The sequence below is a fragment of the Amblyomma americanum genome, chromosome 1, assembly GCF_052857255.1.
Source record: "Amblyomma americanum isolate KBUSLIRL-KWMA chromosome 1, ASM5285725v1, whole genome shotgun sequence".
NCBI classification, from domain to species: domain Eukaryota; kingdom Metazoa; phylum Arthropoda; class Arachnida; order Ixodida; family Ixodidae; genus Amblyomma; species Amblyomma americanum.
Genome location: NC_135497.1, coordinates 344,969,139 through 344,996,994, shown reverse-complemented (window position 1 = coordinate 344,996,994; position 27,856 = coordinate 344,969,139). Strand labels below are relative to the sequence as shown.

General features: G+C 45.3%; 1 protein-coding gene and 1 long non-coding RNA gene across 2 annotated transcripts; one reads left to right on the top strand and one right to left on the bottom strand.

The window, feature by feature from the left end:
• Window positions 1-477: 477 nt before the first annotated feature.
• Window positions 478-24,251, top strand: LOC144115541 (uncharacterized). The gene is made up of 3 exons (XM_077649972.1): window positions 478-1,085; window positions 14,873-15,082; window positions 18,133-24,251. The coding sequence occupies exons 1-3, from the start codon at window positions 1,070-1,072 to the stop codon at window positions 18,999-19,001; spliced, it is 1,095 nt and encodes a 364-aa protein (XP_077506098.1). The 5' UTR covers window positions 478-1,069; the 3' UTR covers window positions 19,002-24,251.
• Window positions 18,521-27,724, bottom strand: LOC144115543 (uncharacterized). Its single transcript, XR_013311448.1, has 3 exons — window positions 27,587-27,724; window positions 22,508-22,571; window positions 18,521-18,657 (listed from the first exon to the last, which is right to left on the bottom strand). It is a non-coding gene; the product is annotated as an uncharacterized LOC144115543 (long non-coding RNA).
• Window positions 27,725-27,856: the final 132 nt, after the last annotated feature.

The window sequence follows — 27,856 nt, the reverse complement described above, 5'->3', positions numbered from 1 at the left end:
GCGACTAAAGTATGCTTGTTTAACGCCTTTGATGTTGTTTTGTCGTCATTAAGAGACTGGCACATGGACTTTTGAGGACCAATGAAGTGCCATCGCGCAAGTATAAAAGAGAACACAAAGAGGGAATATTTCATCACAGCAATGCCGGGTATTGCAGAATTGCTGAAAGAAATCCATTCGCCCTCGATTTAAACGTACATTAGCGAACTGTGCCAGATTTTAGGGTAAACGAATTGCAATTATTGCTACATGCACTTGGCTCATTATAGTAAAGGACGAAGCGATAATTGCCGCAATAATTCGAATTCAATTCCCTTCTCAGCGATAACCATTACACTTGTGTATAGGTAAACAGAATATTAATGCAAAAAATTTTCCAAGAATTTCGCAACTCTTCTGAACGCGCCAGTTGCATTCCCTCGCTTTTGAATTTCGCGCTGCGATCCTTTGTTAGGCATGCGCGCGTTTTATGCTGCTGTTTGCAGTGTCAACGTTGGTGGGGGAAACGGCCACGTATGCAGAGCGGCCGACTATATCGGACACGTCATTCACACACGGACACCGCTTCACGCCATTTTTGCAGTGCGGTGGCGACTAGCAGTACGCCGCCTCCTGCGGAAAACTACTTGCGACCGCGGAAGGCATGCCGTAACGGGCGGAAACTGCAAGTTGGCGACGCTTTCCTACGCGGGCCGACGTCGGCGACGACGTATTACGGGCGGACGTAAACAATATGGCTTCGTCTATGAGCTGAAAATCGCCGCGTTGCATGCTGCGCTGTGGCATGGCTTCGATGCGCGGTAGAATCGTGGACGGGGCGGGCAAACCCTCCCGTTGTCAGCCTCCGTGCGCCGCCGCTCGCGCCGCGCGGCTCGACGCCCACTCGATGGGAGCTGCGAGAGCCCTGCGCTGTGTTGTGTAGCACGGCGCGGCGGGCGCGCGGCGGCCAAGGGCGGGCCGATAAGCGGGAGCCGATACATAGTATCAGGACTCGCCGCTGCGGCTTTGTTGTTTCACCAAGTCCCCAGCATTGACGGGAACGACTGCGAAGCCGTCGACCGCCGCCGCCATGGACCGGCTTCCAGGTATGTCAGATCGCTTACGTAGTGACACATTGTGGGCTTAGTTACGCGGATATCTCGGTACATGGTGGGTGGCACGATGTTCGCCGCCGGGATATCTTCCAGATTAAGTATGTTTCAGCGCCCTGCCAGCCATGCCTTTCGTTAAAACCAAAGCCTGCTAACGCTAGCTATCGTCACGCGTTAGCGCGCGTAATCCATGCAGATTCTTGTAGTTTTGAGGTCAGTTACACGTGGTCGTAGCGCATCGCGATCGAACACGTGTTCCGATGCATTGGCCTGCCTGGTTGCGCTTATTTGTTCGCTGAAGCGCACGCTCGTTTATTTAGAATTGTTCAAAGATGGGGAGGGAGGCTAGTAGCGCGCGAAAAGCCAGAAATCTCTATCTTGACCATCGTACTGTAACTCAGACAATGATTTCAGCCGCACTTATGCAAGTTTCAGGAGTAAATAGCGACTATCGGTCAGCCAGTGCTGTATAGTCATGGAAAAAAGTTGGCAGCCCCAAATGCTGCCGAATTCTGATGCACCCTCGCTGAATTTGACACACACTAGCAAGTAATTTCGTTTGGTACCGGGCGCCATATCGCAGGCTTTTGCAGAGGCTGTGTTGCTCGGAAGCGACACAGCACAACACTGGCAACGAGCACGAAGTGGCAAATTACGAGAGCAAGTTGCATTCATCAGATTCTACTCTGGTGCTCGACAAGTGGATATAGTTCAGCGTCATGGAAAAAGTAAAGCGCATTCCGGACAAGGAAGATCAAACAACACAAGCGCTTACTCGCAACTGGGCGTTTATTGAAAGAAACCACAAACAAAACAAAAGCCTTCACGTTTTTTAATTATGTCGCTACACCAACTGGCCCAACGTTCTACCCTATGAAGTTTCATTTCTTCTCCATTGGACACTTTTCTATGTAATTCTCCGCCTTTGGAACAGTGCGCGCGCTTTGCGCTCGTGTATGTGTGCGTGTTTCTCCCTCCCGTCCTGTGTTATTCTGCGCAAAGTTTTTTTTATGTCGCTACACCAACTGGCCCAACGTTCTACCCTATTAAGTTTCATTTCTTCTCCACTGGGCACTTTTCTATGTAATTCTCCGCCTTTGGAACAATTAAAATAGCGTCGAGCGCCGGAACTGCTCGCCCGCTCCAACTCGAGCGGCACAATTGACAAGGAGCTGGATAAGCATCTTGTCACTGAGACCGCTTACTGGACAGAGGTGTTGAACCGCGTAGTCGTTGTAGTTAAGCTTATAGCTGAGCGCGACCTAGCGTTTATGGGCAGTGAGGAGATTTTTGGTTCACCGAGAAATGGAAATCATATGGGAGAGCTTGAGGCCATTGCCAAGTTTGATCCCTTTCTAGGGGAGCACATCAAACGCTACGAGAACAAAGGAAAAAGTCACCCATCGTATCTGCCAAAAACCATTTGTGATGAATTCATCGAGCATATGGCAAAGGCTGTGAAGGAACGTCTCGCTGACGAAGTGAAACGCGCAAAGTACTTCTCTTTAATTGTTGATTCGACTCCAGACCTTACTCACGTTGATCAGCTGTCAGTTGTTTTACGACACTATTTAAATGGGAAAGTGTACGAACGCTTTCTTGGAAATGTTTCAATCCAATCGCCTACCGGCTTGTACCTTTTCGATACCGCGATGTCCCTCCTGACGACCAATGGCACCTCAATTGATGATTTTAGGGGCCAGGCTTATGATAATGCGAGTAATATGTCAGCAAAATACAAAGGACTGCAAGCTCAAATCAAACACCTGAGCGAATTGCCAGTCTACGTCCCGTGTGCTGGTCATTCACTGAACTTAGTTGGCGCGTGTAGCGTTGACAGCTGCCTTGAGGCAGTCAAATTTTTCACTGTAATTCAGAGACTGTGTGTGTTCTTTGCTGCCTCACCTAAGCGATGGAGGTATCTTTTGGTCAGCATGGGCGGAACTGGCCAGCAGCTTGTTTTTAAAAGTGACCAGGTGGTCAAGACACGCTGAATCATGTAAGGCCATTCTGAAAAAAATTCAATGCAGTCTTGTGTTGCCTTGGAAGCTATATCAAAGAACGAGGAAGAAAACGCTGACACTAGGAACGAAGCGCACTTTCTCTTCAAGAAAATGACAAAACTAGAGACTGCGTTCATGGCGATTTTCTGGAGTGAATTCTTGGAGCGCTTTGACAAAACGAGCGTAGCACTTCAGAAACCAGGCCTAGACATTTCAGCTGCTGTAGACCTGCTGAGCTCTCTAGAAGGCGTTGTTAATTCTTTGAGACCTCTCTTTGATACCTTCGAAGAGAGAGCACGCAAGCTAAGTACCAATCAATGTTGTCAGGATGAGAGCAAATGCATCATTTGAGTAAGCAGCCGGACGGAAAAAGCTGTAGTATAAATCAGTGATTCGCTGGTGTCATTACCTTGTTCCGTCACTCATGGGATGAATTCCGAACCATGATCAATGACATAGCAAGAGAAGAACTTTGGGTTTACCAACAAAAATATGCAGAAAAGTAAGTAGTGCGCTACAAGGTAGAAAAAAGTTTATGGTAGAGACCTACAGTGTTATACTTGACAGGCTAGGCTCAGCTTTGCGAGTGCGAAAGGCTGCCTACACTGAACTCTGCGAAAGGTTCGGATTCTTACAATTGCCGACTGAAGTTGGGAGCGAGGCCTCTCTGGCACAGCAGGCTGAGAAGTTGGTGAAAACCTACAAAAATGATTTGGAGCCAGAATTTTCCGCTGAAATCGTTCATTTTGCGAACTTTCTGCACAATTGTGTGTGCCAGGACACGAGTCCCCTGGGAATAATGAAGTTGCTGCACGAAAGAAAGCTTATTGATGTGTTTCCGAACATTTCTATTGCTTTGCGAACGGACTTAAGCATACCCGCGGCAAAGTGTGAGACCGAACGATCGTTTTCCAAGTTGTCGCTGATAAAAAATCGCCTTCGTTCGAGCCTCCTTGCCGACAAGGTGAACTCGCTTGCTATCATGTCTATTTAAAGTGACCTCCTCCGCGATCTATCCTTCGAACAGGCTATATCTGATTTCGCCAAAGCGAAGGCGCGAAAGATGTCATTTTAAAAGAGGACTGTTTGCGTTATACGTCAATAGTTCCAATAAGTTCGTTGTGTCGCCTCCCAGCCTCCACGTTGCCAATGAAACGCTGAGCAGTGTTATTCAAGATATGCAAATCTTCGTTGTTCATCTCTTGTTTGTTCTTCTTGCGATATTTAGCGTGCTTATAAAGAACCGTATTTTTGTTGTTTTTGATAGTGCCTCGTTTATTTGGTGTCGTCCTTGCTTGTGTTACCTTTAACGAAAATATTTTCAAATAAAGTTTTGTAATTACAGTTGGTAATTTTCATCTGTATTCTAGTGCATTTTTATGGTGTCTGTATTGCCATAAGTATTGCATATATCTATTGCATATTTATAGAGTAACGTGTATAACGATTACTGCAGTCTGATGCTTGAATTTTAGTAAAGAATGTTTTGGATACAACCATGCCTCTCCTCACGGGATTAAACTTAGTGATGCAAAGCCTAGCTTCAGAAGGATCGACATCTGAGCTGCGTATCTTTTCTACGTTCTTGTTCGTCTTGAGTGCACTAAACTTTTCCTTAAAGCCTAGCTTTTGCTGAATAATAATAATAATAATAATAATAATAATAATAATAATAATAATAATAATAATAATAATAATAATTAGTTCTTTGGGGAAGGACATGGCGCAGTATGTCTCATATATTGTTGGACACCTGAACCGCGCCGTAAGGGAAGGGATAAAGGAGGGAGTGAAAGAAGAAAGGAAGAAAGAGGTGCCGTAGTGGAGGGCTCCGGAATAATTTCGACCACCTGAGGATCTTTAACGTGCACTGACATCGCACAGCACACGGGCGCCTAAGCGTTTTGCCTCTATAAAAACGCAGCCGCCGCGGTCGGGTTCGAACCCGGGAGCTCCGGATCAGTAGCCGAACGCGCTAACCACTGAGCCACCGCGGCGGGTCTTTTGCTGAAAACAGAATGCAGATTAATCACAAGGTGAACATATGTGTTGGTGTTTACTAGAGCACGCGTTTCAAGCAAGTTTTGTTGTTTTCCTTATAGTAATAACAATAATAATAAATAATCCCGTTGATCGCACTTCGTGCTGTTTAATTTGGTGGAATTAAAATAAAACAGTATTTCCAGTAGCGTAGCAAGCGACAAGGGGGGGGGGGGGGGGTTCAGTATAGGGAAAGAGGAGGGGGGGCTGGATGCGCATTAGCCCAGGGCCCCCATTTTTCTTAATCCGGCCCTGGTGCGGCGGTGTGAGTAGCAAACCGGCTCCTGCTTTAGTTCTCCCGTGCAGATAATCCCATTCCCAGGTGTGAAAGGTGACAGCACAGTCCTGTCTTGTTTGTTCCTTGTCTTCTGTGTGCATTTTATTCATGCTGCGAAACTTGTCTCCTTTATGAAAGGTAAAGCCCCTTAGACCTGCGGGGGGGGGGGGGGGGGGGGTTCTTGGCGAGTCAACTCACCCGCTTGCTGATAGGGGGATATTTCAGCCCGACAAGCCGACTCTACTTACGTTGTCGAGTTCATGAAAACGTTCAGCTAGTCGGCCCCCTCTTCCCTCTTTTTTTTCATCACAAATTATTCCAAAACTAGGCGAAGGGAGAGGTGTAGTCGACTTGGATATATGTAGAAAAAAACCTTCGACTTTTAATCGTGATTTATGAGGGCTGAAATTAGTGAACAAACGTTTACTGCACGCAGGTTTGCGGAAAAAGAAAGAAATTAGTATTTCTTCGTGATCAGACAAACCAGTTCACTGAAAAACCCGGTGACACGAGGGGACATGCACATGCTCTATCCACTGGAACAGATACCGGCTGACTAGGCAACGCGAGAAAAAAAAAACTGTTTTGGAGAGCGGCATCCGGCACAATTTTGTCCATGACTCCACATACGTCCGTGCTCTAGCCACTGGACTGGATACTGCCTGCCAGTGCCTGGCGAAAAAAAAGAAAACACATCTCACCATCCTGAATTCCGACGTCGGTTATGGTTAGCCGTTTTTTTTTTTTTTTTACTGAAATCTAGGAGCGATGTGTGCTGCTCATGGCGTCGCGTTCTTTTTTAGAATAAAAAAAGGAACCAGCGGTGTCCCACGATGTCTCCATTTGTCGTCCTGGCATTGTATTTCCTGAAGAAAAAAATTACATCGCCTTGTATTCGACGAATATGTTTAACCCTCGATTTCGGGAATCTTGACCCAGAGCGTTTGCGTGAAGTCTGACCGAACTGGTCTTGCATGAATATGGCAAGTGTTCGTTGTTCACCGGCAAATGCGTACACACGTTTACACTGACGTTCTCGGCTCAGTGTCGGTAGAACTGCGCCACTGCGCAGACAGCGTCAAAATCCAGGTCGTTACGATGTGCAGCATGGGTAGAGTGAATGACTCGTCACAAAAAACAAAACAATCCGTATCATCACTACATGAGCAGTTGGTGTTTTACTCGCCTTTAGCCTGAATGTGCTCCCCACAAGCGTACCAGTTCGAACCAGTTCGTGTACATGGTTATTTCGCCTTCGCGCCGTTTCCTGTCAAGTACACTCAGCAACGGCCGGTCTCGTGGCTGGCGCGAAGAAAAGCGTGCGCTCCCCTCGAGACCAGCCGCGACCACGGAGGAAAGGAGTGGAAACTCCGCCGTCTGCGGGGACCAGAAAAGGTCGCAAGCCCGCGGCGCCACTATCCTGCTGGCGGCCTGGAAAGAAACTACTGAAATAAACGTCACGGCGTGCCCGCTGAAGAAAACACCCGTGTCGTCTGCTTTGAGCGCGCGCCGCCGGAGCCGCCTGCCCGGGCGCTGCTTTTTTTTTAATTTTTTTTCCTTCTGCTTCTACGAGGCGCCGCCACTGCATGCCTCCCCGTCGGCGCATACGTATAATTGTGACTTTATCTGGTCGCCTGCGCTCGCTCGCGCAGACGGGAGTTTCACCTCCTGTATAGGCTTGCTCCGTGGCCGTGACTCAGCAAACTCGCCTACAAGCCTCCCGCGGAGTCGTCGCAGAGCCTTTCACTAACTCGTTGCCTTTGCCCTCTTCGAGCACTTGGGCAACCGGAGCTTCGTTTGGTGGACAATAAATAGCTCACAGGTTTCGTATTCGACACAAGAGGCCCCGATGCTCGTCGCGAATTCCTGAAGAGCGCCAGAATCCGGCTATCGAGTTGTGGACACACTGCAGCCCACGTCGTCGTCGATCTCGCTGTCAGCTGCGCGTACTCTCCATCAGTTGAGCTGTTGAAAAGTCAGCAGCAATCGTCTCCGAAGCAGCATCTCGCGGCCCTTCGATGCGGTGAATGGCTTTTAAAAGGCCTTCCGACGACAGCTTCATGCGCTGTTCCTTCAGACACAAAGTGGAGGTGATGAAACAATTCGCTGCGATAGAGTACGTTGCAACCTTCACTGAAATGCTCGTGTTTGTGGCTTTTCTGTACATTGCATTCACGGGCTTAAGAGCACGCGCCTATTCTTGGCTAGAAACTCGCAACTGCAAGCTTGAATGAATGGTGGTAAAACCTGCGATATAAACATTGCCTTCAAAGCGTGTTTGTCGCAGCTTTTCGTTGCTCTCTGAAATGAGAGGCCGTGATGCCACTGTTCGTGAAGCCGCCCCGCGCCCGGAAGAATTAGAGATCACTGCGGCTACCCTCATCGGAAGAATGCGAACGCGTTGACGCTTCAACACTGGCCGCCTTTCAAATTTGGCGCCATGGTTGTTTTCTCGTTCACTTGATTGATTGGTTATCGATTAACTCTGATTATACCCTCGTTTCATCCCGGCAACCATTTCGAGTTTTCAAATTTTCCGCCACGCTTCGTTTCCGCCCACTCGCTATAAATCCGTCCAGTCTATTTACCCGTCCATTACCTTTTAATTCACCTTAATGTATCATTAATTCACATTTAAATCACATTATTTCACCAATTCCCCTTTATTCACCTTATTTCACATTAATTCACTCTTGACACTTTCTATAATAATTAATTATTGATTAAATTTCGATTAACTGCACAGTTTCCCTCGTGTCATTGATTGTAAAACATTTCATTCGCCGGAAAGAGCTTGGTACGAGGTCGCGTTAAGTGGTCGATAGTACATAGCCCTCAACGACTTTGTCAGCCTACTTCACCGCCAGAACGCACGGCCTTCCACCGCTCGAGAGAAGGAGCGGTAACTAGATCACCCGGAGGTAGCTCTATTGTACAATCCCACAGGATGTGATTGTAGTTGGCTCGTTGGCCGCAGTGTTTACAGCTCGGGTTGTATTGATCTGGGTAAATGCGCGCGAGGAGAGATGGGGTGCGTATCGATCTCGTCTGTTGACGACGCCACGTAGCCTCTTGTTCTTTAGTCAGGCTTTTGTGCGAAGGGGGAAAGTTCTTCGCTCTAGTTTAAAATGATTGGTTAGATAATGATACGTGATCATAGAGTCCATGAAATTCAGGGAGCCAGACTCATCCACCGCCTGGTCGACGTTTCATCTCAGTATTCATTTCAGACTTTCAACTTTGCGCCACGCGTTGGCTGCACCCACAGTTCCGGTCACGTGGTCACACACTTCCGGCATTTTCAAATTTGGCACCACTTTTACTATGGCCCCGCCCACTTTTCGGACATTTTTGGCTCTAACTATTCATCCGATTTCGAAAGTTTTTTTTTTTTTTTTTGGCAGCATCCTCTTTCGATTGCAACCACTCGTTTGCCCACAACTGCTGCCGACACATTTTTCAGACACGATCCCCGCCGGCATAGCCTAAGTAAAGCCTTCGTTTTAATAAGCATGAAAGATGCGGTCACACCATCTGCACTCTCTGCCCGTGGCTGCCACAGCCCATGCTGTTTGTGCACCACGCTGCTCCTTATAAATAATGACGCCGCTGCTATATGCTTCCATATGTAGTCTTAGAAATTACACGGGCTTCCGGTCTTTTCCTCCCTCATGCATGTTGTCACCATTTCCTGCATTAAGCAGACTGCATCTTTGCTTACTTTCCGCTGCTACAGGGGTTGCAGGCCTTGTTAATTTGACATCTATTTAAAAGAAAAAAAGAGGGTTGTTCGGAAGCGGTGCCCGAAAACCTCTGCGATCGCTAGCTCTCCACGAAGACATTCGTTCAACAGCAAATATGTAAATATTGCAGTTAAATCGCCCCGCTGGATTCAGACTTTTGGTGTGAGTGGATGTCGGTATGCCCTGGCCTCAGAAATCTAGCTGCACACGCAAAATTGCCCCACTGCAGGCATGCATGCGTGCTGTTGAATGTTTTGATCTTATAATGTAAGGAAGGTTGCCACTAAAGAAACCTTGATGCACTGTTTTCGTTAAGTCACCTGTAAGCGTCGATGCTTCAGTAGCGATGACATATATATTGTGTATGATATATATCTACTTGGAATCCTCGCCTGTTATGGGTGTCTCCGAGCAAGCATTTGCTTTTAATTTCATTGATTTTCCAGATGGTCACGCGTTCCAGGTGAAGTCAATCTGGCGAATGCAAAGAACGAGGACGCCATAGCATCGGTGCAAACATATTCATAGACGTTACAAGCACGCAACGAGCTACTCAGACACGCAAAACTATCATTCACGAAGAGAACAAACACGGACAGTACAAGCTCGTGCAAGCTTGGATAAGAGCGCATGATAGGAAGGCTACGAACACTTGCTAGAACACCACGGTTCAGGTGTCCGCTGATATGTGAGACAGATACTGCGCCATTTCGTTTCCACACAAAAAAAAAATTTTCAATGCCACAGAGAACGCAAATCACAAAGAAAGACAGTCTGCGTTTTCTAAAAAGATAAAAATAAGCTGGAACTTTTTCACGGAGGTTGTTTGGATCATCTCGTGAGGATATTAAATGTGCATTCATAAGTGAAAAATAAAAATCTTTCGTACGGTGTCTTTTATATAATTCATTGCTTTCATTATTGTGCTTTGCTGCGTATGATCGCGAATTTAGCAGTTTTTAGCAAAGCAAAGCGTGGCATTGAAATTTGCATATAGTTTCGGATTGGCCTCCCCGGAGCGGCAGCTCTTTTACATTGATAGCCCAGCTGGTTGTTCAGCAGGTGTTTGCTCTCTTAGGGTAGAGTGTGTGTGTGCGGGGGGGGGGGGGGGGGGGGGGGGGGGGGGGGGGGGGGGTATATAAACAGCTATATCATTGCCATCTCTGGGCCCATTGAGGAAGGAAAGAACTCAGGAGAGGCGGTTGCATCACATGTTTTGGAGCCGGCTCCACCTCTGCATCCTCCCTACTTGGCCGCCGCCTCAGCGGGCTGGCGCATGCGCAGCAGACAATGTAGCAGAAGATGCTGCTGCGCCTAGAGTTACTCTTGGCTGTGCCGGCGACCAAATATTCCCAGTAGTCTTTGTGAAAGCGCGTGACTTCCGGCATATTATCTGTCGTGCAGCTTGGATAGCGAGGGCCTCTCCCGAGTTTGTTTTCGTTCCTCCACGTCTGCGCCAGAGGAGAACGCCGAGAAGTCTGGCGGCTTTTCTTCTGCTCGGCAGCCATAGCTGTGCGGAGGACTTTCCCCCGCGTAATTATGGCGTCGTGGTCGACGTCGGCGTAGTATATGTCATGACCGAAAACTCCCGCCTTATCTGCTGGCCAACGAGAATGTGTTCCAGATCGGCCTGAGCCTTGAGGGACAAGTGGATTGGGGTTTGGGCTATCTCGAAATCCTATGTGACCTATGTGTGGTCATGTGCGGGCAATAGGGTCGGATGTTTTGGAATGTTGATGTTGACAGTTTGTGGAACTAGCCATGGTGAAGAACCCATGCATGCATTTTTTCTGCACTACAGCAGAACGTTGATATATAAAAAAAAATGCGAGGGAAAAGCGTGTCATGCGAGGTGTGCAGTCTAACACTGCTAAAATGAAAAAAAAAAGAAAAAATGCAACAACCAAAGTACAAAGGCACCTCTTACTTTCAATTATACTTTCATTTCCTATAAAGGATGTTCATAGCTTTGTTGGTGTAAGTTGTGAAGAATTTTTCGAAGGCCGCAAGAGCTTCTATCCGGGTCTGCATTGTTTTTAGTGTGAAAGAAACGTGGTGTACCCGTTTCGACGAAGGGCTAATAAGTTGGAACATCTTCATTGTCGTTATTTTCTGGTGCCTAGGCCTGCTTAGGCCCATCGCACTTATGCATTCTGGAGAAGCCATTTTGGCATCTCGACTGCTGCTGCGCTTCTCACCGCTTCATATGCGTCCACTAGAATTACTGTATAGGTTCCCAGAATTGCGCGCAGGTCCACCATGTCCAACATTCTCTGAAGCCCGGAAGAAGTTCTCGCTTCTCTGCGGAAGATCCTACGCTGATGCAGTGCACCGGGGGGGGGGGGGGCAGGTGTTGTCTTGTCACAGTGGGCACGCAGTACAGCATCGCTGATGCACACCCATCTCGGCCCCCCAGCAAGCAGCCTCTGGCTGCACCAACTGCACCAACATTCCATGTTCCAGAGGTCAACTTTTCACAGGCTTCTGGGAAAACACAGACAAATGAGAGGGAGTCTCTCCCCATGACAAATCCACATCTGCTTCCACGTCTTCACCGGAAGCAATGGAGGTGACGCAGAGATCCTCATTGTTGGAGGCACTGAGGGAGTCCTCCAAAGAGAGGCGGAGTCTCCTAGACCACCTCAAACCAAAAAGACATCTTCCAGTTAAGCCACCTGATAAAGGCGGCGACATCTAAGTAACTCCCAATAGTTTTCGCTTCCTCACTAACAACTATGGCTATCCACTGGAACTGCCGAGGTCTACTTAAAAATCTGGATCATATATATGAAATACTCGCACAATATAAACCAAACATACTTTGCCTGCAGGAAGCGCATTTAAACCCAAAGCATACAAACTTAAAAAAAAAAATATGTAGTACACCAGAAGGACAGGCAAAGCTGTGCCCACTCATCAGGTGGCGTTGCTAATGTGGTTGAGAATTCAATTCCCTCTCAATGTCTTCCACTGGCTACTGATTCAGAGGCAGTGGCAATACGAGCCCTCACTTTTGGCAGAGTAATTACCATATGTTCCGCATATATCCCACCAGATCATCGCCTGTTCATCAATTGATAAACTCGAAAAACTCATTGACCAGCTGCCCAAGCCATTCCTGTTGGCTGGCGACTTTAACGCACACCACCCACTATAGGGAAGCACTAGAACAGATTCTCGAGCTGCACTAATTGAAAAATTCCTACTATCATCTGGCCCATGCTTATTCAGTAGAAGAGAACCTACATACTTCAATGCAACACACAACTCATAAACAGCGAGAGACCTTGCTATTGGCTGTCCATTGCTCTTGGCAACTATTGAGTGGGCTGTTATTAATAATCTCTATGGAAGTGACCGTTTTCCCATTTCTTTAAAATATGCAGAAAATATAAGTCCGAGAGTAAATAATCCTAGAAAGTTTAAAGAAAAGATTGCTGACTGGAAGTTTTTCCGGGAACTCTCGGCATTGCCCTGCTCATCAATTACAGACACAGGTATAGATGAATCTCAATCCTTGATCACACTGCATATTATAGACGCGGCACAGAAATCCATTCCACAGACATCAGGCAAAATACAAAACAATTGAAAGCCATGGTGGAATGCACAGTGCAAGAAAGCTCACCAAAACCAGAATAATGCATGATTAAAATTCTGCCGTTATTCTACGGCTGACAACTTAATAAACTTCAAGCAAGCTAAAGCAAATGGCACGTGTATTCGGCTTATATACAAACGGGAAAGCTGGCAGTCATTCTCTCTTCTGTAAATTCTCACACAGATGCGCATAAAGTGTACAGTAGACTAAAAGCACTTAGGGCATAGTGCACATCCAATTCCTCTTGCTAGCACTGCTGGTGGTACATTGGAGCACCAATCAGATGCACTAGGCAAACACTTCGAATACAATTTTAGCTCAGCGCATTATACAGATTCCTTCTCGAGATACAAGCTAGCTGAGGAGCGTAAACCTATTGTAAAAAAAAGGCCATCTTTGGGAGGATACAATCGCATATTTGCTTTACAAGAGTTGAAGGTTGCCTTAGGCACATGTGGCAACTCAACAGCAGCAGGCCCTGACAGGGTCGCATATGGAATGAAGAAACTGATAGGCTTGCAGCTGCAGGCCCTGACAGGTTCGCATATGGAATGAAGAAACTGATAGGCTTGCAGCTGCAGGTGCCAAACTAAGTAGCATCGATACAAAACAACTTCCATACCAAGACCTCACTGCACTCCGCAAAGAGTGGCAGCAGGATTGGGACAAACAAACAGAGAAAAAGCTGCACAGAGTAAAACCAAGGATTGGAAGATATGCCACAGAAAAACAAAATAGATTCAAAGAAGTTGCTTTCTGCAAACTGAGGATAGGACATACACACATCACACACTCACATCTTTTAAAGGATACTCTGGCACCACAATGCACGAGATGTGGAGCCAACATCTCAGTTGTCCACACATTAATCATGTTCCCCAGATTGGATACACAAAGACGACAGCACTTCCCTGAACTTTACACATTTAAAGTACCAATGCACCCTTCATTATTTTTAGGTGTTCACCGCATGTTTTCATTGGATAGAGTTTTTAAATTTTTAGCTCACATAGGCTTCTTATGAGAGATCTCTTATTCAAAGCAACCTCAGCACCTCCTCATTGCTGAGTAGAATGCTGAGCTTAGCCATAGCTGCCAGTCGTCTCGCCCTCCTTGCTCAAGCAAGGAATGTGGTTGAGGCTACCTGGCTTCGTCTTTTATATATAACACCTCTTGAAACAATTTTTAGGCGCTATACACCACTTTTAGGCAATTCTACCAGATTTTTACACTCCCTTCACACACTATAATCATGCACATATTCGCTACTCTTAGGCCCTGTACACCTGGTGTTGATTTTATCATCTGCACATTTTTTAGCCTCAGCCGACCAAAAACCTCGTGCTTGGTGCTCTTTGGCCTTAGATGCCCTTGCACCGTAAAAACCTAGCGTCATCATCAAATCCATTGAAATTGTAGCTCATTTAAATGCAGTTGCATAGCTGCAATTCGATGGAGGAAAAATGCAAAACTATCCATGTGCCATGTCGTGTTGGTGCATGTTAAAAAACCCAAATATTCTGGAATGCACCAATGTGCGAACTCTTTCTCTCCCCCTCTTTTCACCCCCGTTTCATCCCTTCCCTCAGGGCATGGTTGAGGTGGCCATTGCGAGACAGTTAATGCACTTTTCCTTTCCCCATAATCAACCCACTCACGACTGATGCGCACAAAGGACAGGGCTGGCATTGTGTTACAGACTGAATTTTCACCTCAGGACCATCATTTGTATTGTCATCATCACCATCTGCTCACGCAGTCAGAAATAAGCATTAAGAAAAATGAACATAGTCAAAGCATATTGTCACAGTGCATTGCCTCCTCTGGCACCTCTGGCTAGCCATCAAGGCGGCAAGCCTGTGGCTGTGGTATGTGCCGTTTTTTTATGCAAGACTTATCTTCAACGCACTTCTTTCTTCCCTTTAACATACGAGGCTTAGGTATGCAGATTTTACAATGTAGAAATGACCCACTGGACCAATCCTTTGGTGCAGCACTTCATTCCTGCATAGAGTTTTTCTTGTGGCTCAACATTTTCGCAGTAAATGGCTCCACTGTACCTAAATAGAGGAATTCTGCTGAGCAACTACTTGCTGTTTTTCTACATATAACCGCAGGTCAACGCCAGATTGAGACCTTGGTGTTCTTGGACCTGGAGTCGACAGGCCTGCCAGATACAATGCCCCGGCAGAAGGTGAATGTGATAGAGCTGTCGCTGATTGCTGTGGCACGGAAGCACCTGCAGCTTCCACTGCGCTGTGTGCACAAACTCACCTACTGTGTGCAGCCACGAAATGCCGTCACATGCCAAGCAGCTCACATCACTGGTGAGCTGTTTATGCTGCTTCTATTGGGTCTACTAATATGCGTATGAGGGGCTATGTATTTGTGCCCCATCCTTTTGCGAGGCCAAGTCACTCCGAAACAGTTTCATCAGTGTAATCCTTTTCATAGATCATTGTCTTTCATGGCATGATATGTGATCCATTCTATCACATTTTGAATAAGTATGTGTGCCGAAGGAGGTCATGCATGGCACTAAACACTGCAGTGCCTCACCCAAGACCTCCATTGCTCTATCATGACCAAAAGTTTATGGGACGCGTGTTTTCGGAAAAAAAGTTTATGTAGCTCTGCCTCACCACCCAGTCGCGTGCTGTTCTTACCAGTGGAGTATGTCGCTTATACCTTGACACATCTCGGGTGACTGGATATTGTGCCTGCACTGAAATAAATTTTTTTCTGCACACTCACAGCCTGTAAACTTTTGATCGCAATAGTACATCGTAGCTTCTTGGCAACAGTGTTATGAAAACCAATAGCACTTTTAAAAAGGACAATTCTCAGTGTGTTAAAGTAACACTAGAAGCTGTTTATTTTGCAAAAAGATGGAGGACAGCATCAGGTACAGTGTAATTAAAGCTGGTGATCAATTAAAACTGTCCTCAGGCTAAGCCTTAGCACAAGGCTGAGCATACATGTTGAGATTTCAGAACAGTGAAGCTCTGTGTGAAACTGCAAGTAGATTTGTGAAAAATGTGGAGAGGCTTCAAGACAGAGTGTGACAGTTTGGAAGGCTGCAATGTGTGGAAATAAACAGAGCAACTGTATTCTGTTCATCTGTTGCTTGTGTTATAAACAGAGCATACAATTAATTATGAGAACTAATAATCTTTGCAGCTGAAGACAATACACAGAAGTTGTACAATGCACTGGGATACAACCACCTAACCATTTCCCTTTTCCAACTTAATAGTAGAAGCCAAACTGTAGAACCTGGGGCTCTGCAGTGTTACATCTTTGAACATGTTATACAAACACAATACAACAAGAAAAGAAAATAATGCTGAAACTTCACATGAAAATGTGCAACAGAAAGAATGCAGGAAGCTCATACAAAAAAGAAAACTCCCAGACTTTCTTCCACACCCCGCTGTGCTCTAGCAGCAGACGCATGCTTTGCAGCAAAAGTGGAGGCAGTATAACCGGAAAACCTGTGCTGTGCTTTTGACGTTTGCCTTATCGGCGGCTTGGGTGAAGCAGTGCTACTGTCAGTAGTGAGCGTCAGGGGCATGCTTGAATCACGTCCAAGCGAAGCGAGGACAACAGTGCATACTCAAGGAATCAACTAGAAGGATATCGCATTCTTGATCTAGTAGAAAATGCAGCAGGAGTACATAATAACACTGATAGATGCAGTAGAATCTCGCTGATACAATTCTGATGGGATCACAAAAAATATTCCTATCAGCTGAAATTTGTATCATCAAAAACTAATCAAATCCTTGTGCTGAACCATGGGAAATGTACTATGGCTGGTGGGATTTTTTATGGCTTATGGGATTTAATTATGCCTGCATGCCACCACTGTGTGCTCGCTGCTGCATACTGCGAGAGTGCCGATTGCGGTGTCAGTGATGTGTGGGCCTACACCATTACTCAGTACTCCTGGTGAGTACTGCGTACTGTGTGACTGGCGATAGCGGTATTGGTGATGCGAGGGCAGCGCTTGTTGCGGATGTGGTCGCGGCAGCCCTGATGGCATCATCCGTAGGGGTGCAAAAAAGTGTTCGGAACCCCTGAAATTTTGCCCATTGTACACAATGTGCTTCAGGCTGGGAATTTGTGAATTCATATCAGCAGTGATTGTATCACCGAGATCCTGCTGTACCTGCATGAAGCATCTAAAGAGCCTCTGAAGCACATAGCTGGAAGCAGTACTACTTTTGCCTACACCGCACTGCAGTATGTGAATGTGCTACAAAGGCGTGCCACAACGTAATTTTTACACTGCTGACATGCTCTTCTTATTTTTAGGGGCACCTGTACTATGTCAATGCCAGCGCCATTTACCCTGGAGATACTCGCTTCCATTTAACCATCCTTTTCTTTTGGACAACACTGCACATCCCCTTTACGACCTGAAGCAATAAATGTTCCTTAAAAAAAAAAAAAATGGTCGATTTGCGTATTTAGGCCAGATGCGAATTAGGTGCACTAGAACTTTGATTTTCACTTCGGTTCCAGTGGTTGGATCCACTGTTCATGGACTGAATTGTTCAAATAGCAATAATAGGTGAATGCCCGTATGGGTGGTATGCTCATTCTCTACTTTACATTCATACACCCCTTGGAGCCCTCATACCACTCGTGGTGCAATGAGCTATATATGTAAAAGCTCCCGAGTACCGCCTGCCGTGGTAAAGTGGTAGTGAAACCTATAAAGCCTCCGACATCTTGAAGGCATTAACTGAAGAAGACAGGAAAGCAAGCTGGTTCAGTAGCAACTCATAAACGTAGCTAGGCTTTGTGGCAAGCTAGTGCCTTCCTTCGGCACATGGTTCTATGTCAGTGATTATGAAACTGCAAGCTGCATGTTTTCTATCGTGCACTATTCTTGTAACCAGAGTTGCAGTCTTGGAAAGTAGCTTTCACTTGAAGCACCAATGAAGTATGATCTTTTGGTGGATGGTCTTGTTTGAAAGTTGTGTGTATAGTGCGTATAACAAAGACTATATAATAAAGTGTATCTCACCGTCTTGCACCAAGCTCTTTCGTTGGAAAGTTATTCCTTAGTGCAGTTTATTCTTCCTCCGACTACAGTAAAAGAAAGAACCGTAATATAGTCTTCATACAAATATGTGTAAGAATGCTTGAGCTGGCACAGTGTATAAGATATTTGTAAATATGAATCTATACATGTACCATTTTGATCAATCATGACTAAAACATTTCAATATGCAGCACAAATAGACATTATGGAATTAAAGAGGTTTTGAAAATGCAAGATATATGAGTGTGCCCATAACTATTATTCTAATAGCATGTACATAAATATTTTATTATGTGTTCTTAGCTGTTTTGCTTGCCTATTCAGGTCTCGACAACTGGGAGCTGGAGCTATGCCCACTATTTCGAGAGGTTGCCGACATGATTGAGAAGTTCCTGTACACACTGCAACCGCCCATCTGCCTGGTAGCCCACAATGGTGACAAATTTGACTTTCCACTGCTGCGAGCCGAGTTGAAGCACGCCTCTCCTGGCATCGACTTGATGTCATTTTTCTGCTGCGACTCGTTGCCAGCCTTCCGTGAGATACTGGGCAATGCTGCTGATAGCAGGGAAGTGAACGAGCTCACGGCACTTCATGAGCTTGATCAGGAGTTTTGGCAGGCTTTTGATGCATCGATGAGTGATGAAGAAGAGCAGCTTTCCCGACCTGTGATAAGGCCGGTGAACTCGACGCCGCAGAGGAGACCACCAGGGTTCCAAGGCAACAGATCTGCTCCACCACCTCCGAAGAAAACGCGTCCTGAATCTGGGATGACTGGAAGCCACTCTCAGCTACAGCACCCTTCAGTGGCAAAGAAGGAGCTATTTCCTTCAGATGTGGGTCCCGCAACTGCAAGTGGATCAGCACAGCACTCAAGTAGGACAAAAGCAAATGGAAACAATGGTGTTTCTCACATGCTGCTTGAATGTGAAAGTGTTTTGGCTTTGCCACGTTCGGTAATTGCGCCGCCGAGCTTTACTGGTGGCAGCAAGTCGGTGAATGACAAGCGAAACATCAGGTTCAAGCTGGCTAGCGTTTATGAACGCGTCATGGGAACAGAGATGCCTGTTGCACACGAAGCTGAGGCTGACTGCCGGGCACTGGCTGAGATTTGTGCCAGGCTGGGCAGACCGTTCCTCGAGTATGTGGATGCAAAGCATCGCATGTTTGATAGTGTGGCTCCCATGTGGTGATACTAGTAAGGATGCTTCCCACTTCTGCATGCCATTGTTTTTACTGCTCTTTTAAATCCTTTTGCTGACACCCACAGGACTGTTGACACCAGTCTCTTAACACACATGCACTCGCTGAACTGTGCGCCATTTCCAGCCAATCACAAGGCTGGTGGGAAGAGCTGGGAACTATAGCACATTCACAGTGGTGAATGCGTTGTATTTCCTTTACCAATGTGCATACCATCACACTGCTGAATCTCCTGGTTCTGGCTAAACGATTCCCAAAAGCAGTGATATGGGTGAAATATACTATCGTGCTTTATAAACCACAAAACAGCAACACATAAAGGGGTCACTGCTCACTTCACAATGGAAACATGGCAGTGTTGGAAACCTATGCCTCAGCTCAGTACTTCCTGTGCCATCCTCAAATTTTTCATGGTGTGCTCATTCATTTGCTGTTAAGCGTAAAATGCAGTAGAGTCACTGCTGGCACGCTGAAGGCTGTACTGAGCAGGACTACATTTCCCTGCTTCACCTTTGGTTAAACACCGCTCTTTCAACTTGCTCAAGGCTGACAGCACTTATCTAAGGTTCAAGCAGCAGTCTTCACCTCACCACATCATGCAACAGTGGTAAAAAGCAACCTCTCATATGCATTCCTGACTTTCACCTCCTCCTAGCTGGTGTGCATTTTGGTAGTTGCAGTACATACTGATAGCACAGTACATGTTGCAGGCCTTCTTGTAAAGTGAGAGCTCTTTTAAGTTGAATGGGTTGTTTTCAGTTGTGAAGGCCTTTGAGTGAAACTCATTTGGATCAAGGTCAAGGATGGGATACATACAAATCACACCATGGCGAAATGGTTAAGCGAATATGTTCTTAATTTTGATACCCGGATGCTGAATGAATTTATTAAAGGTTGCATTGCTTTCACCAGGCCCATGAAATGTTATGTGTGTGCCACATCCTTGTTGTGTGCTCCCAATGCACCATACTCAAAGCCCTCTCAGAGAGCCTAATGCACACAGATCTCACTGGGACCAAGAACTCGAGCAGATAAACAGGCCCCTTAAATTTCTGCTCTCTTGCAGCAGCTGGCAGGAAATATCCATCACTCACCATATCTTCAGTGCTTAACCACTTCAATGAAAAAACTTGCTCTTTCAGACCTAGCAGCATCCAATGTGAATCATTGACTTTGATCTAATTTGCAAGCTCTACCCTGCAGGCCATTCTATGTTGTGTGGCCCGACACCAAGGGCACTGATATCATCACTAAGCATGGGTCATATTATGAGGGGCACAGTGCTGGAAGTGTATTGCCTGAATTCATGTGCGACCAGCCAAGTAGTTTATGCTTCCTCTGTTAGCTCAGAGCAGCTGCAGAAAGCTGAACACACAGCTCTTGCAAGTTTGGTGTTGTCACCAAAAAAAAAAAAAAATGTAAGCACAGGTAGATTTGTCTCTGTATTATTGAAGAGAGTGAAGATCGTGTCATGCATTTTCTCTTAATTTTAAAGCCAATGCAGAAACTGAATGAGGTGTAAAATATTTCCATTGATGGCTTTTGCCTATCTTTTTTTAAATGCATGCATACTGCTTTGGCTTGATTTTTATGTCCATTCATGCATCGTGAATGTTCTTGTCCTTGCCTTTTATGAAGTTTTTGAATTTTACAAGCCACTGACTGTTATTTATGATAACACACGCGTTCACTGTGGCTTTGATAGACAAGGCTATTATCATTGGATACAACTCAAGAAGATGCAACAGATGCCCCTCAAAGGAGGCCCTCCAGGCCGTGGCGTTGACCGATTTTTAAGACATCGCGGCGGTTAATCTGATTAAGGGGGGATGCTTGTCTTAGTGTTTCTTTAAATTTATGGTAGCATCCTTATCATAATCACAATGAAAGTATGCTTTCTTACGTATAGTCAAAATATGCAATTGGATTTTAAATAGCTCAACTAGAATACAAATTATAAGGAGTTTTATGGTTTTAATAGGGCTCTTTGTTACAGGCCACTAACCTGAAACTGTTTATAAATTACTAGAAGTATTTACAGAACTGCATCATCCAAGATGCAGTTTGTGTGGCGATGTAGTTTTTACATTTGTCTCAATAAACATATATTGGTAAAAAAACCACGAATAGAATGCAAAAAGTTAGTTTGCTGGTAATTTAGGAAAGCAGCTAATTAAATGTAACGGATGATGAGAAAGCCACTAAGAATAGCATCGCTGCACAACTATACTCCTCCCGAATACAAGCTCATTTCAATTACCTAAAGCGAACCAGAGAAAAAGGCTGTAAAGTAGACTAAATCTGTAAAATTAGGAATGGTGATAACACTTGAAGTCTGTGTGCACTTATCGAGTTGTGGGAAAACAGCTTTAGCGTTGGCTGTGCTGCTCTGGTGCAACCTTGAATCGTGTCAAACGATGAGGCGCGAAACAAGCTTTCAAATGGTTGCAAAATGGTGGCGATTGAATAGCGGCTTTAGAATTGCGATCGCATGAAGTGGAATGTCATTTCAAAGCTCGTGCTTTGTCCTTCAGCTGCGGGACTCTCAACGTAGTCATTTTTTTTACTTTGGGATTGTTTTAAGCATGGATATTTTGTGGAAATATAGTTTGAAGTATACTTAGTATGAAAAGCTACTTTTACAAAAATCGAAACCCGCCGCGGTGGCTCAGTGGTTAGGGCGCTCGGCTACTGATCCACAGTTCCCGGGTTCGAACCCGACCGCGGCGGCTGCGTTTTTATGGAGGAAAAACGCTAAGGCGTCTGTGTGCTGTACGATGTCAGTGCACGTTAAAGATCCCCAGGTGGTCGAAATTATTCCGGAGCCCTCCACTACGGCCCCTCTTTATTCATTTCTTCTTTCACTCCCTCCTTTATCCCTTCCCTTACAGCGCTGTTCGAACAATATATGAGACAGATACTGCGCCATTTCCTTTCCCCAAAAACCAATTATTGTTATTATTATTACAAAAATCGAATATATTGCAATTTCAAAACCCCCATCCCCCTTTAAGCCGTGGTTCGTCCTCTTTTCGCGCTAGCAGGTCATTGGGAATAAACAATGATGTCACGAGTATCAGTCGACGCCATTGGCTGGACAGCCTCCTTTGAAGGGCATCAGCCGCATCGTTCTTGAATTGCACGACATAACGAAGCCTCTTTTCATGTGCACATTTATTTTTAATTCAATGGATTAGTGTGTGTTGGTGGGCATTCAAAGATTTACTTTCGTTGGTTTGACCTGCTGAGTTGCCAGTCCTTGTCAATGAATTCTGATAGAACTGAGAAGATTGTCAGCCAGCCGATTTTACTCCTGTTCCAGATTAGTGGTGGTTGACAACAAGCAATATTTACATATGGCTGGATGATATTTTTACACCCCTTTGGTTGATGTGGGCCAATAAGAATTCTAGGTGTTGTTGACCTGCATGGTGGCCACTGTGGTCTGCAGCAGATATTTTTATATGGCTCCTTGACATTAAAGTAATAGACGCACCTGTGTGGACTTCTTGATCACTACAACTCTTTCCTTGTCTGGATGTTTGGTGAAGCAGAAGCTTCTGTTGGGGAAAAAAGAATTGGTCATTTTGTTGAAAGCTCATTTCTCAGTAACGCATCTTTACCAAACCCCTCACAAACATACTAACATGCCTAATGTTTACACCATATGTTCCCGTCATTCCTCCAGTCAACACCAAAGGGCATTGGTAAAGGCAGGGAAAGAAAGACACTTGTCACAGATGATACAGGAGTTGTGACAATACTTTCAATGATAGAGAAGCTATTGCGCTTGTTAGTTTAAAGAAATTTTTATACACAAGCTCCACGGGTCAGTTACTAGTCCTTCAGTAACACATCACAAAACAAAGCAATGCTGCACTTACAAAAGTTCTGTACATGTTTTACTGTTTAAATATTAAATGTGATTAGGCAAAAGCGGGGAGCCACACAATCTCACCTTAAAGATGCACTAAAGAGCATTCTGGAAATATTCGTTTTTGCTTTTTGTTTTTTGGGTTTCCATGAATAAATAGTTTGTCGCAGGAACCATAGATGCAAACCGAGCCCACGGAAACAAAAATACGCGCGGACTATTTGGCTTTGCGAGGCTCAATCTCTTCACTTTGGGATGGCCAGTGAAAATACTTTAATCCGTGAAGACACCCAAAGCAATTTTTATTACTCTTTTTGGACATGAATTGAATAATAGTTTGATAAAACCGCTACACATTTGTGGTTCAGACAACATATCACCGAAATAACGAGCCCCAAGGAAGTGGACTATGTAGTCTCCCATTCTGCTGCCACAGGGGTGACACACCTAACCATCTGCTTTGGCTGAACATAGCACGACCAGCAACACGTATATTTTCGAAGATCATCTCGCGTATTACTTCACCAACGGCAGAATGGCAACCACGTCACGCCGTGGCAACCACGTCGGTTGGCTCCTCCTACTCTCCGTGGCGAGTAAAAAAAAAAAGGCAGGAGCAGGAACATTTAATCCGATTTAATAGGGAAATAAGTTACACAGGACAATAATTATAAGTTTCTAAGAATGCATGCAGCATGTAGTTCGAGTTCCCGTGATAAAGAGGCAAACTCAAAATCCTTCTTAGCGCGCCTTTAATCACATTAGTGTGCACCCCTCGCATGCCAACATCAGGGGTAATGTCTGCTGGGCAGCAATTTCAACACATCCAATTTTGGTTCATGTTTTTTCGTGTCTTGACAAACTACTACTTAAGCAATTCAACTCTGCTGCATTACAGCCAATGTGGTTGGCGCAGTGCATAGATACAAAATCTCAAAAGTGCATTTACATGCCCTGCCAGTGCAATGCATGACGTACCCAGCAAGAGTAAAGATTGTGGCAAGATGTCTATGCAGGTGAACAAATCACATTGCTGTTTTACACAGCCACCTAACTGGGAAGTAAAGGGCAAGCCTGAACTTTACTGACGCAGACACGTTACTGATGTTCTGCGGCTCCAGCATGGCCCCCAACCAGGAACCTGTGCCATACTGTTCACTACAAATTACAAAAGCATTTGTTCACAAGCGCTTCGTGCCTTTGAAGCCATGCTGTGAGCCTCTGTGAAGCTAGTGCCCTCTTTGCACCTGGTCAGAGAACGGCACGAGTGCTGCTTAACGCTGCTTTGCAGCTTTCCACAGGAGACAAGTGATCGCCAAAAGATCTTATGTATATAGAGGCATAATTAAAGCTTGTTTTCTGCGAACTGAGTGCAAAGGTTGCATCTATGGGCTGTCGCATCTGCATGTTCTGTTCTCAAAGTTGTGTTTGGTGCGTCTCTTGTAATAACATGCAACATTGACAAAATTCGAAATGCAATGTTCTTTCTCTGCAGCTGCCCGTTTTAAATCATAGTGCCACTGTCTTACATAGTACCCATTTTTTCCGTACAAAAGTCAACAATACCTATGAAAGAATTACTGAAATGTGGCATCCTTTAATGACCTTTAGAAGCTTATAATGAAACTTCGCATCTGCCATAGCTTGCACACAGTAAACAAAGCTTTTGAACTTTTCCTTTTTAAATGCCCCTATTTCAGCTGTGATGAGACGTGGCATAGAGCCTCATCGGCATGGTGCTAGTGCCTCGGGGAGCAAACCACTCTTTGGATGCTTGCAATGTGGGCACACACGTCATACTCTTTTCCCCTTCAGTGCTGGTCACTTCAGCATTAGCTGTGGAGATAATTTGCTCTTCCTGCACCACACTTGGGAACAAAGCAATGGCCTTGCATGCTTGAGCCTACGATATGTCTTAGCCCTCCCTAGCATAGTGGGTGAAAAGTGAAGACACTCTGCCTACTTTCCTTGTCAATATAGCACACATTCTAGCATATACAGAGAACACATTTTATGCTTACAATAGTAACATGAGAGGAAAAAGAACTGACAAATGTGTAATGAGGCTACAAGATGCCTTCTCATGCTGTATGCAGCTGTTTGTGCAAATGCTGCACAAACTACTTTTTTTCATTTATTGGATTGTACAGGCAGTGCAACAGGGAGCAAGAATAATGGACTAAGCCTGCCAAAGGAGGCACACTCGTGGCTGCACATTTCTGAAGGTTCCACAAATGGAAGAAGCAGTAGTAGCCACAATCCACAGCGGGTAGGCAGAAATGAGCAAGCAGAGCTGTCGCTCGAAGCAATGACTCTGGGTGCGTCATTTTGATTCATTTACAGCAATAACATTTACAGACAAGCAACAGCATGATGTATTACAAAAATTGTGAACTACTCATCAATAAATCCTGTTCTGTATCGCTTGAAGGCTCTAGACTTCCTGTCAAATTAAGCATGCAGCAAGCAGTGAGAAGTTCCCTATTTTCTTGCTGACCATGTTTTTAGTTAACAAATTGGGTGCAAAATTGCTTGTTCTGAATTTTTCCATGACCGTGTGTGGCATGCCTTCTTTCAAGACTACTCGTAATATAGCAAGGTAACCAGTTGGTGTATGTCATACATAATGAGACCAGCGAACAAACACAAGAGCACCAGGAGAGCTGCTGGACTTTTAGGCGACTCCACACGCGTGGGTGTTTGCACGTTTGATACGCTGTTTGGTTTCCTGCGTTGGCCACCTTTGACTAAAACCTCAGTTGTTAGCCCAGCGCTGTCCTGTGCACTTTGGTGCTCCCATGTTTGCTCGCTGGCCCGTATGATACTCGGTATGTTTAATGCTACTGGTCAAATCACTGTTATTTGAGGATGGGCTGCAACTAGCAATGATGTCTCGGTTTGTATATTCTCAGCTGTGTTGCATATTTTTCATCTCAATTCTTGTGAAAAACATCCTTAAACAATGCCTTCAGGCTAAACAAAGGTAGGCATTGAAATAAAAAAAGATGAGTTGCTTCAAAACACATACCTATAGGTTCAGAAATAAACTGCAACAACCTAGGAGAAGCACAGCAGATGCCTGCTATAAGATGGCAAATGGGAATGCAGAAGGATTTCAGACAAACATTGTTTCAAAAGTGAATTGGCGGTGCTGGTATAAATAGTGACCCCAGTACTACACGAAGGTGCTGAATATGTTGTTACTTAGCTTTGCTAACAGAAACCCAAACAGCCTCTATAGCTTTGCATAAAATAAGCATACTCAACCTTTCTTCTGAGCTCGTCTGCAAACAATATGTTCCCATAAGCAGCCATATTACTTGGGAACTACACAAGCTGCGAGCACTTATTGTGCATCAGGATTTACAATGCCAGCAGTTGGATATAATTTGCTTACATGTTTTCACTTAACTGCTGTTTCAAAGGCAAGTTTCTGCTGTTGAATTTTGTACTGCAACAAAATGCTACACAATGATGTCTAGATGCAAGATACAAGTGTGCACAAGCAAGCAGATTTAGAAACTTGTTTGCTTAGCTTTGCATGGCCCTGGCAGCCACTTATCTATGCAGAATGGTCATAGAGTGTGTTACTCGGCAGAAACAAAAACGAACATTCCAGAAGCTACTAAAACATAGCATACAGTTCATTGATGCTGAAAAATCACAAACTAAATTTTTTCCACGGTTGCATGCATTAGGCGAACTCACTCCTCTTGAAGCTGATGCCTTCTTCAAACAAAGTTTTACTGCAAGCATTGACCAAAAGGCACCTGGGTGCCCTTGTTCCTGCAGACTGCCACACTCTTTTTTCTACCACAAGCAATGTACAGAAAGAGGAACAAAAATTAACTGAAATCACGTCGTGCCGTTTGATTTTGCCTTTGTCTACGTGTTTTGTGGTTGCATAACAATGTGTTCACTACGGCCACATGAACAGCCGTGCATGCCACACAAGACTGAGCAACATCGTAAAAACAGTGGTAAATTGCACAGCATGCGAAATACGTCAATGCGCTAAAGAACTACAGGACCTCTTTTGGCCATCTCAAGTTACCGTGGTAGTCGAAAGCTTACCAATTTTATAGTATGGCATAACAGAGCTCACATGCTTCGTATGCGCAGCTTAAGCGTACTACACCGGTTCCTCACAGTGGTGGCACCAACTTCTGCTTATGCGAGCCCAGGCACAACGAGCTTGCTGTGCACTAGCGCCAATTTACGGCGCCCAGCAGAATGGGTGGAAAGTGAAACGCGTTTTGGTCCGTGTTCTGGACGAGCTTATGCAATGAAGCCGCTGAAACTGGTTTCGGAACACGGTTATACGTACTGTATTGCGTAACTATAGCGCAACGAATGAGATCCAGACAGTCTGATCAATACCTGGCGCACTTTAACGCAACGACAGGTGTTGATTTCACGAGATCACACTAAATCAATGGCTCTAAACATGTGAATTTTTTCTGACCTCGTCTTTTCTCGAATGTAACGGCGTCATGGAGCTAGCTTCACACCGCTGTTTCTCCGGAGACCTGCTAAGCATAATTTCTAACTAATGCCCTCTAAATGTCTTATGCGTAACGCAAACGTACAGAACCTGGGCACATAAGCACGAAACAGTAGAAGGTCCTTCCCCAGCACCAAGGAAAAAAAAAAAAAACTCAAAATGGGAACCGAGATTAACGCTAAACTTGGCTGACTTACCGAACTAATAAACATGCAGCTCAAACCAAGCTTTAATTAACCAACACGCTAATCGTTAATCTCATCACGGTTCAACCCCGGCTTTCTGGCCCGCCACTTGCACCGAGCGACCGAGGGCCGAGTACGGCGGCGCTGGCATTGAAACACCCTAGGTAAGGTGGCTAGATTGGAAAGGCGTGAAAACCGACCGGGGAAACATGGCCCCGCAGCGCGCCGATGCCGTGCGGCGGCGCTAACGGCATAGGCGCGGTAAGGCGCGCAGCCAAAATG